General features: G+C 38.7%; 1 protein-coding gene across 1 annotated transcript in view; it reads left to right on the forward strand.

The window, feature by feature from the left end:
- Nucleotides 1–12571: 12571 nt before the first annotated feature.
- LOC109206071 (peptidyl-prolyl cis-trans isomerase FKBP12) overlaps nucleotides 12572–13972 on the forward strand; it is a 2638-nt gene continuing 1237 nt past the window's right edge. Inside the window, exons 1-3 of the mRNA XM_019368839.1 lie at nucleotides 12572–12760; nucleotides 12948–12981; nucleotides 13058–13119. Of these exons, the coding sequence (XP_019224384.1) occupies nucleotides 12673–12760; nucleotides 12948–12981; nucleotides 13058–13119 (184 nt within the window). The 5' untranslated portion in view covers nucleotides 12572–12672. The remainder of the gene's footprint in view (nucleotides 12761–12947; nucleotides 12982–13057; nucleotides 13120–13972) is intronic.

Genomic DNA, 13972 nt, shown 5'->3' on the forward strand with positions numbered 1-13972 from the left:
CGCTTTCGCGTATACTTTGGAAACTGAATAAGTTTCTTTGAGACTTACTACAACACAATACCTTATTGGTAATCAATTGTGTTTCTCCAAAATAGTATAATTGGCTCTTGCAGAGTTCTCAATTAATTTTGTACTATCATACATTTATCAATATCCATATGGTGAATATCTCTTTTGAGGAGAAAGTTATACCATTATAGTCATGGTCAAAATTATGTGCAAGATCTGTTTCTTGCATTAGTGTTATTCTTTAATAATCATATTACCCAAATATTTGGGCGTACAATAGGTACGTGACCAATGACCATTCATGCCATAATAATGACATTGTTTTCTTATATCATCTCAAACCTCCTTTTAGAGGAGAGTATGGTATATTCACTACCAATAGCACATTCATATCCTTCCAAGAATGAATATGTATTCATAAATCAGATATTTTCACATTCACTTCATGAATGGACCATAGTCATCTGTGTGTGCTTTACGAAATCTTATGTCAAATCGATGACAAATATTACTTTCATAAAGTGAAGGATTATTTTGAGAATCCTTATTGTTCTCATTACCACAATGATGACGATTATAATTTCATCTATTGCCACGTCCATATCCATTGATACATTTATAGTAATAATTTTATCTTCTTTCAGACTTATTACATACTGCTATCACATTCTCTTAAGGGAATGAGAGTGGAGCAAATTCAATGGGACGGGTTTCTATTCTTTGCCCACAATCATACATGAATTTGATCATGGCAAGACATAGAAATTTTACCACTTCAGGTGGTTATAATTTCTTACAAACTCCATTAGAGTTATAATCAAACTTTGTTGTCTTTGCTTGTATTTAAAATCAAAGTATAGAATAAAAGAGAAAAATACGGTAAAATACTTACCTTAAATTCAGAATTTAATCATGAAGGAAGTTCATGGAACAATTGACAATCAATGTGCTCAATCACAAAGCTTCTACTCAATTGGTTAGAGTCTCGTGCTGATAACGTGTTATGAAACAATAAAAGAAGAAGAAGAACATTGCAGAGAAAAGTAGGGAGAGAGAATTGTTATTGATTTTGGGATGAATTACAATGGAACAGAACCATCTATTTATAGGAGAAAAGTGACTTAGTCACCAAGTAACAAACCCTAGAATCTCTCTAAAATATAGACATTCACCATAAATAAAATTTTATTTATACCAAAATTATAATTTTGGTTCATGTGAGATGAGTAAGCACATTTAACATTTAATTAATTGAAATATGCACTTTTGATTCAATTGCCGATGAATCTTCATAAGTTTACCGACTCATTAATCATTACACTTGTAAGTATTTAAATTTTATCAAGTTTAAATCACAGCAAAATAATTTGGATTATAGTTTAAATTCAGTATATAATAGTCCAAACAAATATTATGGGCTAATATAATTAAATTAATTATATAAGTCCAATATATATGGATTAAATAAAGAAGTCTTAATCCATTGGGCTAGCACATTTAATTGGGGTAAAGTGATGAGCCCACTTCCTTAGGCCCAATATGCCATTTTCCTAGAGGCCTAGTTTGATTCCACGTGTCAAATGACGTGGCGCGCCAAGTCAAACGGAAGAGCCAACAGGATTGTGCCACGTGTCAAAATGACAAGGTATGCCAAGTCAAATTAAAGGGCCAATGAAACCGTGTCACATGTGCAAATGACATGTTCTGGCCAATCAAATGCGGCCTTGTCACACTTTAATTTGATTGATCGGAAAGAGTTTGTTCTTATCATAACTATTCCCTCCCGCAACTATAAATAGGAGTCTTCATAACTCAGAAAGGACACCAGAAGTTATAACAAGAAGACACAAGGGAGCTCGTGGATCAAAGGCCACAATTCTCTCCAAACTGCAAGTGTTCAAGCATTCAAGCACTTAAACACAAATTTCAAATATTCAAGATCAAGAACGAAGCCAAATTAAATACAAGGCGTTCAAGATCAAGGCTACTTGTTCGTGATACAATTCGTGGCAACAATCAAAGTGTTCGCGACGGATAAATCAAGTTCAAATTCAAGATCAAGCTCAATGGCCCTTGAATTTATACTGGAAAAGTAGAATCAAAGGAATCATAGAGATTGTAACACTCAAATATTCGAAATAAAATACTACGATTGTTGCGATATTTTCGGTCTTGATTTTATTTTCTCGACGCAAATTTATTGTCTACAAGTTATGGCACGCCCACTGGGACAATCTCTACCTCTCATCTCAACTTTTCAATCACCAAAGTCCAAGAACATTGAAATGGCTTCAAAGAAAATCAACTTCGGTTCAACTTCCACCAAGGCTGCTAACTCCAGGTTCTATGCTGATGTGGAAAGCATCCTTGATGTTACCTTTGGAAGCTTCGGACCAGTTACGAGGAGCAAAGCGAGCTCTTTAGGACAACAAGCACTCCAAGCGTCGTCCGCATCAACCCCTATTTTCGGATCTTCATCCTCAAAAGGAGCAAGATCTTCCACAAACGCACCCGAAGGAGGAAGCAATGTTGCTTAAAAGATCAAGAAAACTCTTGCTCTGCTTAACCTCTCCGGATCCAAGCACTCTGTTATGAAGGAAGATGATGATGCTTCAAGTGATGGATCCTCCCCACTTACACCACATAGAGTGAACGAATCAAGGATCAATTGTGTGAAAATCCATGCTACTCTCCGTCATCCAAAACAATTATGCAAGCCATGGTGACAAACACCTCATCTGTGGAGGAGCAGTTGGCAAACTTGACGGAAGCAATCACTAGCTTGACCAAATGCATGCAAAATCAAGATGCTAGAACTGACAAGCTAACAGACAGGGTGGGAATCTTGATGGAAGAAGAATCCACCCACGCACCTGGAAAGCTCCCAGAAGTTCCAGAGAGTGAGTCTCCCCAAAGACAAGTAGCATACGCTAAGGCTATCCCTTTCTCATCTGAAAGGATGATTCCAATCGATCAACTGAAGGAGTTTATTGAAGGAACCATTAAGAACAAGTATGAAGTCTCTGCCAAGTCCTCCCTTACATATGCAAAATCGTACACTGCAAGGGTCGATAAGACGCCTGCTCGTTATCAACCTCCAAAGTTTCAACAATTTGATGGTAAAGGTAACCCAAAGAAACATGTGGCGCACTTCGTGGAGACGTGCAACAATGCTGGGACTTATGGAGATTACCCGTCAAGCAGTTTATCCGCTCACTAAAAGGAAATGCTTTTGACTGGTACACAAACCTCGAGGCTGGATCTATTGATAGCTGGGATCAACTAGAGCAAGACTTCCTCAATCGCTTTTATAGCACAAGACGTACTGTGAGTAAGATACAACTTACAAATACCCGTCAACGAAAGGGTGAACCAGTTATCGACTTTATCAATCGTTGGAGGAATGCAAGCCTCGACTGTAAAGATAGGCTTAGTGAAGCTTCAAGCATAGAGATGTGCATCCAAGGCATGCATTGGGAATTGTGCTACATCTTCCAAGGTATCAAGCCTAGCATATTTGAAGAACTTGCAACTCGTGCCCATGACATGGAATTGAGCATGGACTCTGCTGGAAATGAAAGGATGCCCATCTATGAATCTCGCAAAGGGAACGACAAGCAAGAAGTCAGGAAGTAGGGCAAGTTCATACCCAAGTATGAAAGCAAAGTAGCTATGAATATCAACACGCCACCTATGAAGTTCACGACGAAGGTGAGCCAGAAGCAGAGTATGAAATCCACTTCTTTTCAAGATAAGCCAAGTGGAAAGTTGACTCTAAAAGAAATGCAAGAGAAAGAGTACCCATTTCTGGATTCTGATGTGCCAGCCATTTTCGAAGAACTCCTCGAGTTAAATCTCATTGAGCTTCCGGAGATGAAGCGACCAAATGAAGATGGGAAAATGAATGACCCAAATTACTGCAAATAACATCGACTTGTGAGCCACCCTCCGGAGAAGTGCTTTGTCTTAAAGACAAAGTCATGGACTTGGCTCGCGAAAAGAAGATCGTGCTTAAAGATGATAAAGCAAGCACAAACCAAGTCTCTATCACATTTGGCTCATTCAGTCCGGATGAATTATGTGGTTCTAAAGAAAGTAAAGATGAAGAATTACTAGAGAACGGCAAAGTTGAAGACGATCAACCTGATGATGATGAAGGTTGGACGTTGGTGACTCGTCGTAGGCGCCACAAAAGAGCCCACGAAAAAAATCAATAGAACAACAACAAGGATGATGATGGTAAGAAGACCAACGAAAAAGAATCCAGTTAGGCGTTTGAAGAAAGCAAAAGTGGAGATGCACCACCCTCAAAAGACACGACATACAATGACCTTGGAGGATTTCTTGCCATCTTGGTTCCGCAAGAAGATTTCCCGCGATGGTATTGAGGCCTCTTGTTGTAATGCTGATAAAGGGAAAGAAAAGAGTGATGACCTATCGTTGGCACCATCTTCAGAAAAGCTCATCGAGTCCGCTCCTCAAGAAGCTAATGTGTGTGAGGAAAAAGTCATGTTCACAAATGACGATCTTCTGCTAGGCGACACTCTTCATAACCGCCCACTGTACCTGGTTGGCTATATGCGTGATGAAAGGGTAAATCGAATTTTGGTTGATGGAGGATTCTCAGTAAATATCTTGCCAATTCAGACTATGAAAGAACTTGGTATTCCCATGAACGAATTCTCGGAAAGTCGTGTGATGATTCAAGGATTCAACCAAAGGGGGCAAAGAGCCATAGGCGCGGTCAGGCTGGAAATCACCATTGAAGATATGCAATCAAGTGCATGGCTACATGTGATCGATGAAAAAACTTCATACAATGTATTGATTGGAAGACCTTGGATACATGAGAATAAAGTGGTTTCATCTACCTACCATCAATGTTTAAAATACTACGAGGGTGAAGTCGAGAAGAAGATAGTTGCTGATGATGAGCCATTCACCGAGGCAGAGTCACACTTCGCCGATGCAAAGTTCTATTTGAAGAACCGCATTGTGAAGGAGATAAAAGTTGATGATGGCACGAAAAGCAAGAATGATGAACCCATAACTAAAAGAGTTGAGGTGACTATTGGTAAAGCCAAAGCTGTTACTGAGGAGGTACCCACCAACGTGAATAAATCTCATAAAGGGGGTATTGCATCTTATGGAAAGAAAGTAAGTCTCGTGCTCCAATATGTCCCTAAAAGGAAGAAAGACAAGGGCGAATCATCTAATCTCCAAACTAACACGCTAAATGAGCTAACTCTTCCGATAAAATGAATTGAGGCAGTAAAGTTGTCCTCGAAGCCGCTTGCAGGGTTTGTAGCCCAAAATCATTTACAGAATGGGCCACTCCCTACAAAGCGAATAGATGAAGGTTTTGACCCTAATGCTTACAAGCTATTTGCAAAAGCTGGATACAATCCCAATGAGCCGTCAAAGTTAGGGAAGCTCCCATCAGAAGCTACAACGAGGCAACCACGTTAAGGTTTGGGATACAAGCAACCGTCACCAGTGCGCATCTCCATAAGAAGGTCGAGTAGCAAGTATATCACTGTTGAAGACGAATATGCCGCTTCCAAGAAGTCTTCTGTCTTTGATCGACTTGGAAAATCACCTGTGAGGACCTCCGTGTTTGAAAGATTGGGTCCATTAAAGAAAGGGAACAAGTTCCAGAGAAATTTTCAAAGCATAAGAACACCCGCTTAGCCCAAAATCCAGAAGATCTCTAAGGATTTCCAAAGTTTGGTTCCTTCTAGAATGATGCGACAAACAAAACTTGTGGTTTCATGTAAAGAAGTACCAAAGGTAAAGCCATATACTGTGGTCTATACTAAGGAGCGTGACGAAGATAAAGAAAGTGTGGGCTCTTCGTATCATATTAATGTACAAGGCGAGAATGGTGTTCCATCTTCAATGGAGGATAATGCACAATTGGAGGATATTTTACCATGTTATCACATATCCTTCAACGATGGGGACCCTCAAGAAGATGAAGATGCGAAAGACGCTCCACCCGAACTTGAAGAAGGAGTGAAGATGACAATTGATGCCTTAAAAGAAGTTAACCTTGGCACCAATGAGGAACCAAGACCCACTTACCTAAGTGCTTTACTAGAAGCTGATGAAGAGAGCACTTATATTGAGTTACTCAAGGAGTTCAGGGATGTCTTCGCTTGGAGTTACAAAGAGATGCCTGGCTTGGACCCGAAAGTAGCAGTCCATCACCTTGCAGTCAAAAATGGTGATCGCCCGGTTAAACAAGCTCAAAGGCGTTTTAGGCCGGACTTGGTTCCCTTGATTGAAACCGAAGTTAACAAACTCATCGAAGCTGGCTTTATTCGTGAAGTTAAATACCCAACAGTGGTTTCAAGTATTGTCCCTGTAAGGAAGAAAAATGGCCAGATTCGAGTATGTGTTGACTTTAGGGATCTTAACAATACATGTCCGAAAGATGAGTTCCCGCTTCCCATTCCAGAACTGATGATCGATGCTACTACTAGGTACAAGGCAATGTCACTTATGGACGGTTCATCAGGCTATAACCGAATTTGCATGCCGCCAAAAGATGAAGAGCTTTTTGCATTCCGTATCCCCAAGGGTATTTATTGCTACAAGGTAATGCCTTTTGGCTTGAAAAATGCTGGTGCTACTTACCAAAGGGCTATGCAGAATATTTTTTACGATATTCTCCACAAGAATGTCGAATGCTATGTTGACAACTTGGTGGTAAAATCAAGAGAGAAGGGCGACCACTTGAAAGACTTGAGAATGGTGTTTGAGTTGCTCCGGAGGTACCAACTTAGGATGAACCCATTGAAATGCGCCTTTGCAGTTACTTTCGGAAAGTTCCTTGGTTTCATTGTTCGACATCGAGGGATCGAAATTGATCAAGCCAAAGTAGATGCAATCTTGAAAATGACTGAGCCCCGGGACATTCACGGATTGAAAAGTCTGTAGGGAAAGTTAGCGTACCTTAGGAGATTCATCTCAAACCTAGCTGGGAGGTGCCAACCATTCAGTCACCTTATGAAGAAAGGTGTCCCTTTCAAATGGGACCAAGCGTATAGCAATGCCTTTGAGAGCATTAAAATCCTACTTGATGAAGCCTCCAATTCTGGAAGCCCTTATACTTGGAAAGCCGTTGATACTATACATTTCAACACAAGAAAGGTCTGTTGGAGCACTATTGGCCCAAGAAAATAGTAAAGGGAAAGAAAACTCCCTTTACTACTTGAGCAGGATGATGACGCCAAATGAGCTGAATTATCCACCAATTGAAAAGTTATGTTTGGCGCTAGTCTTCTTAATTCAAAAGTTGAAGTACTACTTTCAAGCTCATGTTGTCCGTCTTGTTTCTAAGGCAAATCCCATCAAATTCGTGATGTCAAAACCTGTTCTTAGCGATCGACTAGCGAGATGGTACCTCCAATTTCAACAATTCGAGATTTTGTACATCCCTCAAAAGGCTGTAAAAGGACAAGCATTGGCAGACTTCTTGGCAGATCATCCGATACCTGATGACTGGGAGCTAACTGATAAACTACCTAATGAGGACGCAATGGTCGTTGAAGTTCAACCTCCATGGAAGATGTACTTTGATAGTGCTGTACATCGTGGATGAGTTGGTGCTGACGTAGTATTTGTCACTTCCCAAGATGTAGTCTTGCCCTACTCCTTCACCTCGACACAACTCTGTTCCAACAATGTTGCTGAGTATCAAGCATTAATACTTGGTCTTGAAATGGCCGTTGATATGAAGCAACTACAATTGTAAGTCTTTGGTGACTCCCAATTAGTGGTCAATCAGCTCTTAGGTAGTTAAGAGGTCAAGAAGCCTGAACTACGTCCATATCATGATTACGCTAAAAAATTAATAGGGTGGTTCGGTGATGTGACTATTCAACATGTGCCAAGGAAAGAAAACAAGAAGGCGGGTGCTTTAGCTGCCCTAACTTTATTGCTAATCCTGCCTGATCAAGCGCAAGTTACTGTCTGCCAAAAATGGGTAGTACCGCCGCCAAATGAGGCCGAAGGTGAAGAAAATAAACTCAAGCATCTTGTCGTTGTTTCTGAAGTTGGGGAAGAATAATGGCGACAACCCATTATCGACTACTTATGCTATGGGATACTTCCGGAAAATCCGAGGAGAAGGACTGAAATCCGTCGCTGTACACCTCGCTTCCTTTATTACAAAGATACTCTATACAGAAGGTCATTCGAGGGAATACTTTTGCGATGCTTAGGGAAAGAAGAAGCACTCCAAGCTTTGCAAGAGGCACATTCTGGAGTATGTGGGTCAAACCAGTCTGGACCAAAGCTCCACTTCCATATAAAAAGGATGGGATATTATTAGCCAACGATGGTAAAAGATTGCTTGGACTACGCTCGAAGATGCAAGGCTTGTCAATTCCATGCGAATTTTATTCATCAACCTCCTGAAGTTTTGCACCCGACTGTTGCATCCTGGCCATTTGACGCTTGGGGATTCGATGTTGTAGGACCACTGCCAAAGTCCTCTGGTGGTCACCTATACATCTTGGCTGCAACTGACTACTTCTTAAAATGGGCTGAAGTTGTTGCTTTTAAGGAGGTAAAGAAAGAAAATGTTGCAAGTTTCATCCGAGTAAACATTATCTATCGCTTTGGCATTCTTCGTTACATAATAACGGATAATGGCAAGCCGTTCGACAATAGGTTGATGAACAAGATTTGTGATCTCTTTGGCTTCAAGCAACATAACTCTTCTATGTACAATGCTGCCGCCAATGGTCTAGCTGAGTCATTCAACAAGACGCTATGCAACTTGTTAAAGAATTGGCCCTATAAATAAGCAAGTTTTTATAAAGAAGTATTATCCTTGAAGTTGCAACGCTCCTTGACGCATGAGCCTAAACTGCATGTTGCTACACTCCTAGCCCGCATGAGTCTAAACTGTGTACGCCCCCCACAAAAAAAAGTCGGTTTAGGTCGAAAACTTCGAAAGAGGCGGTGTAGGCAAAAGTTAGGACATAAAAAAAAAACCACACATTCTGAACTACGGTATGACTTGATCCTCTTCACTGAGGTACGTAGGCAGCTTAGAGTTTCATTCTGAGTTCAGTCGCATAAGTTCAAAAGATACATGTTACCCCAATCGTTATTCGAAGGAAGAATGGTGGAATATAATCCACTTGATTGGAACTTAAAAATCGGGCTTACAAGAACTTTGTCCCTTATCTGAGATCGGTGGTTCAATGCGGGAAAGCCTCCATAGAAAATTGGCATCTTCGATGGATGGATGTAGACTTTTAATAGAAGGCCAAATCTTCAATTTGAAGTCCTCAAGTTTGTCGGTCTTCAAGTTGAATTAGATAAGCCCTTCAAATGTTCAAGTATGTCGCTCTTCAAATTAAAAATTTCAAGTCCACCGCCCTTCAAGTTGAAGTCTGAAAGTCCGCCAAACTTTAAGTTGAAGTATTCAATCCCTTCAAGTCTTCAAATTCGCCGGTCTTCAAGTTGAATTATTCAATTCCTCCAAGTCTTCTAGTCCATCAGTCTTCAAGTTGAAGTCCTTAAGTTCGTCGGTCTTCAAGTTGAGTTGTTTAACCCCTCCAATTCTTTAAGTTGTAGTCTTCAAGTCTGCTAATTCTTCAAGTTGAAGTTTAAAGTCCATCGCTCTTCAAGTTGACGCGTCAAATTCCGCCAAATCTTCAAGCCCGTCAAATCATCAAGTTTGCCGGTCTTCAAGTTGAGGTCTACAAATCCACCATCTTTAAGTTGAGCCTTTCTAATTTTTCAATCTTAAGGTGGACATGTTAGTCCCTTTGCACCTTAAGTTGGTCTCTTCGCGGGTTTTTTCCTTAAAAGGAACTATAATCCTAAGGTGGACGTTGAAGTCCCTTTGCACCTTAAGTTGACCTCTTCGTAGGTTTGTCCTAAAAAAATTAATTTTCTAATCTTAAGGTGGACGTTTAAGTCCCTTTGCACCTTAAGTTGTCATCTTCATGGATTTTATCCTTCTATATGTTGATGTGGATTTGTACGTCTATATGTTGATGTGGATTTGTCCGTCTATATATTTAGGTGGATGTGTCCGTCTATATGTTGATGTTGATGTGTCCGTCTATATGTTGATGTTGATTTGTCCATCTATATGTTGATGTGGATGTGTCCATCTATATGGTGATGAGGATTTATCCGTCTATATGGTGATGTGGGTTTGTCCATCTATATGTTGATGTGAATGTGTCCATCTATATGTTGATGCGGATTTGTCCGTCTATATGTTGATGTGGATTTGTCCGTCTATATATTGAGGTGGATGTGTCCGTAATATGTTGATGTGAATTTGTCCGTCTATAAGTTGTTATGGATTTATCCGTCTATAAGTTGTTGCAAACTGATCTGTCTATAAGTTGTTGCAAGATCCGTCCGTCTATAAATTATTACAGATTTAACCGTCTATAAGTTGTTGTGGATTTATCCTTCGACGGGATGTCATGGAGTCACTCGTCACTTAGCACTCGACGACTTTTCTTCTTGGACCTACAAAAAGCCAAAAAGGATAATAAAGGAAGAAAAGTATAAGGAAAAAACTTACATTCGCGTTAATACTTCTAAGTCCACAAAACTAGACTCAAATGGCTTGCAGATTTTGCGAATCGATGCTCAACAAATACAAGCATATGGCTTTATATAGATCTTCATAGATGGCTTGCTATAGCATATTGCCGTTGTGGGATAAGCGGCTAAGGCGGCTTAAACAATTGATTTGCAGCATGAATTGAGATACTATAATTTGACTCCCAACTCGGATTACATAATACTCTATCCGAATAAGAGGAATAGATATTAAGGAGAATGAGTTTCAGATTATTACTTGGATTAGGACACTGACAGCACCAAGAATAATATCATTTGCCAATTCAAAATTGCTTTAGTGATGGCACGTGAAAGAAAGCCATCATGTGCTCACTAATAGTCCAATTTTAAGTGCCTTAAAAAGTATGCACTATGTAGAATTGCTTGGTATTTAAGATCTATGTTCTTTAATCTTAAACTAAGCTAAACGGCCGGGAAAAGAACAAGCAAATGTTGTTGTGATACTTCAAGTCTAGTTTTCAAATTATATACCCGACATGCCTTGAAGTAGGAGGCATTTGTAAGTATTTAAATTTTATCAAGTTTAAATCAGAGCAAAGTAATTTGGATTATAGTTTAAATTCAGTATATAATAGTCCAAACAAATATTATGGGCTAATATAATTTAATTAATTATATAAGTCCAATATATATGGATTAAATAAATAAGTCTTAATCCATTGGGCTAGCCCATTTAATTGGGCTAAAGTGATGAGCCCACTTCCTTAGGCCCAATATGCCATCTTCCTAGAGGCCCAGTTTTATGCCACGTGTCAAATGACGTGACGCGCCAAGTCAAACGGAAAAGCCAACAGGATTATGCCACGTGTCAAAATGACAAGGTATGCCAAGTCAAATTAAAGGGCCAATGAAACCGTGCCACATGTGCAAGTGACATGTTCTGGCCAATCAAATGAGGCCTTGTCACACTTTAATTTGATTGGTCGGAAAAAATTTGTTCTTGTCATAACTCTTCCCTCCCACAACTATAAATAGGGGTCTTCATATCTCAGAAAGGACACCAGAAGTTATAACAAGAAGACACAAGGGAGCTCGTGGATCAAATGCTACAATTCTCTGCAAACTGCAAGTGTTCAAGCATTCAAGCACTTCAACACAAATTTCAAGTATTCAAGATCAAGAACGAAGTCAAATTAAATACAAGGCGTTCAAGATCAAGGCTACTTGTTCGTGATACAATTCGTGGCAACAATCAAAGTGTTCGTGACGGATAAATCAAATTCAAATTCAAGATCAAGCTCAAAGGCCCTTGAATTTATACTGGAAAAGTAGAATCAGAGGAATCATAGAGATTGTAACACTCAAATATTCGAAATAAAATATTACGATTGTTGCGATATTTTCGGTCTTGATTTTATTTTCTCGACGCAAATTTATTGTTTACAACACTATTTAGTTATGTTAAATTACTACTGTTACTTCATATTGGACAGTAATATAATTATAAAAAAAAAAATCTAAAAATAATATGTTCCCTTTTTTTTGCTAATAAAAAAATATGTTTTAATTAATTTAATATGTTCCTATGTAAAGGGACAAAAATATATGTATTTATTAATTTAAAAGTAATATACTTAATCATACATAACAAGGATTAAATAAGAATTTTCTAAGATAAAAATAGTCTAATTGGGCGTTCGGACATAAGAATTGTAAAATTCAGGAAAAAGTGAAAAAAAAAAATTCAAGTGAAAATCGTATTGGAATAAAGTTGTGTTTTGACATGAATATATTATTGGGTTATTTTTGTGGGTAATCTGACGAAAAATTTTGAAAAATAACTTTTTAGAGTTTTTAATTTATTTTAAAATTCATTGAAAATTAAAAATTTTATGGCCAAACATCAATTTCGAAAAAATAATCAATTTTTCGAAAAAAAACAAACGGGCATTAAACATGGCATAAAAGGGAAGTATCCAAGATATTACGATACCGCACGCGCGAATCACGTGGATAGATCCTTGAAATTCACAGGCACTACCGTCCCGTCGTCAAACCCTAAACCAAAATCAGAGAAATCATCAAAATCACCGGAAAATGGGAGTAGAGAAGGAAGTCGTGAGAGCAGGAAATGGGCCCAAACCACAACCTGGTCAAACTGTCACCGTCCACTGCACTGGTTTTGGTTAGTCTCCCTTTATTTTTCGCTCCACAAAAAGAGTTAGAATTTTCCATGGTAGCTAATTCAGTAAGCTTATTTGTTAATGGATCAATCGGAATCGGAGGGACAAAGGGTTGAATCTCAAATTTTATTATGCACAGTTTTTAGTAGAGGTTGGATTGATATTGTTTTTCTTGTTCTTTGCCTGCAGGGAAAAATAGAGACCTGAATCAGAAATTCTGGAGGTAAGCTTACGGTTTTGTTTTGGAAGTTTGATGCAGGATATTGTGTATATATTTGCTGAATTTTTATGTGTAACAGCACTAAGGATCCAGGGCAGCAGCCTTTCTCTTTCAGGGTCGGCCAAGGCCAAGTTATCAAAGGTAGTCCTGACTCATGTTTATCTCTATTTATATTCTTTTTATTGCTGATTTATGCATTAGAATGTTGCCTTTATACCCAAAGAATGTTTTTCTATTGGAAGATTCATTTGAAAAACTTAGTAGTGTTAGATTAACCATTAATGAAACTTATCATAGTGATACCACTTCCTTTTTAATTAATTTCAACTACCTTTTCTAATCTTTATCTCTAAAACTTGATTTGTTAGCATACAAATGGTCCAGAAGCTGATACCCCTTTTACCAGAACAGCTTTTAGTGCTAAAATATTACATTTTGTATAAAGCAAACAAAATAAAAATGCATAAAAGTATCCAGTATCCACCTATTCCAGAACGTGAATTATCAGTTTTCAGGTTCTTTGCCTAATATGGTTCAGGGTGGACGTTGAGATGAGAAAGTTGAGAGTATTGTTTTGGTGGTTAAAGTGGTGTAGTTTCAGCAATTACTTGTTGATTCAAATATGAAAAGATCGTGATTTCAGTGGTCAAAGTAGTCAAAATGAGCCGCAGGTGGATTCATTTAAAGCTAGTGTGATAGTTATAGATCTGTTGGCAAATGACAGGGAGGTCCTAAATTTAAGACAACTGGCTTAAGATTGTACTAAAAGAGACTCAATGCAGGATCAAACCCCCTGACAGAAGTTCACACCTAATCCAGCTGATTCTTCAGTGTTTCAGATATGAACAGATTAATATTTGGATAAAGTAACACTTTTTGACAACTCAAAAGCACATCTGATTTATGGAGTTAAATTTGGCCTTTGAAAAACTTTTGCACTGGCTTAATGGTTATGTTTTGTTAATTCTATCAATGCCCCCCCCCCCCCCCCCCC

The sequence above is a fragment of the Nicotiana attenuata genome, unplaced genomic scaffold, assembly GCF_001879085.1.
Source record: "Nicotiana attenuata strain UT unplaced genomic scaffold, NIATTr2, whole genome shotgun sequence".
NCBI lineage: Eukaryota > Viridiplantae > Streptophyta > Magnoliopsida > Solanales > Solanaceae > Nicotiana > Nicotiana attenuata.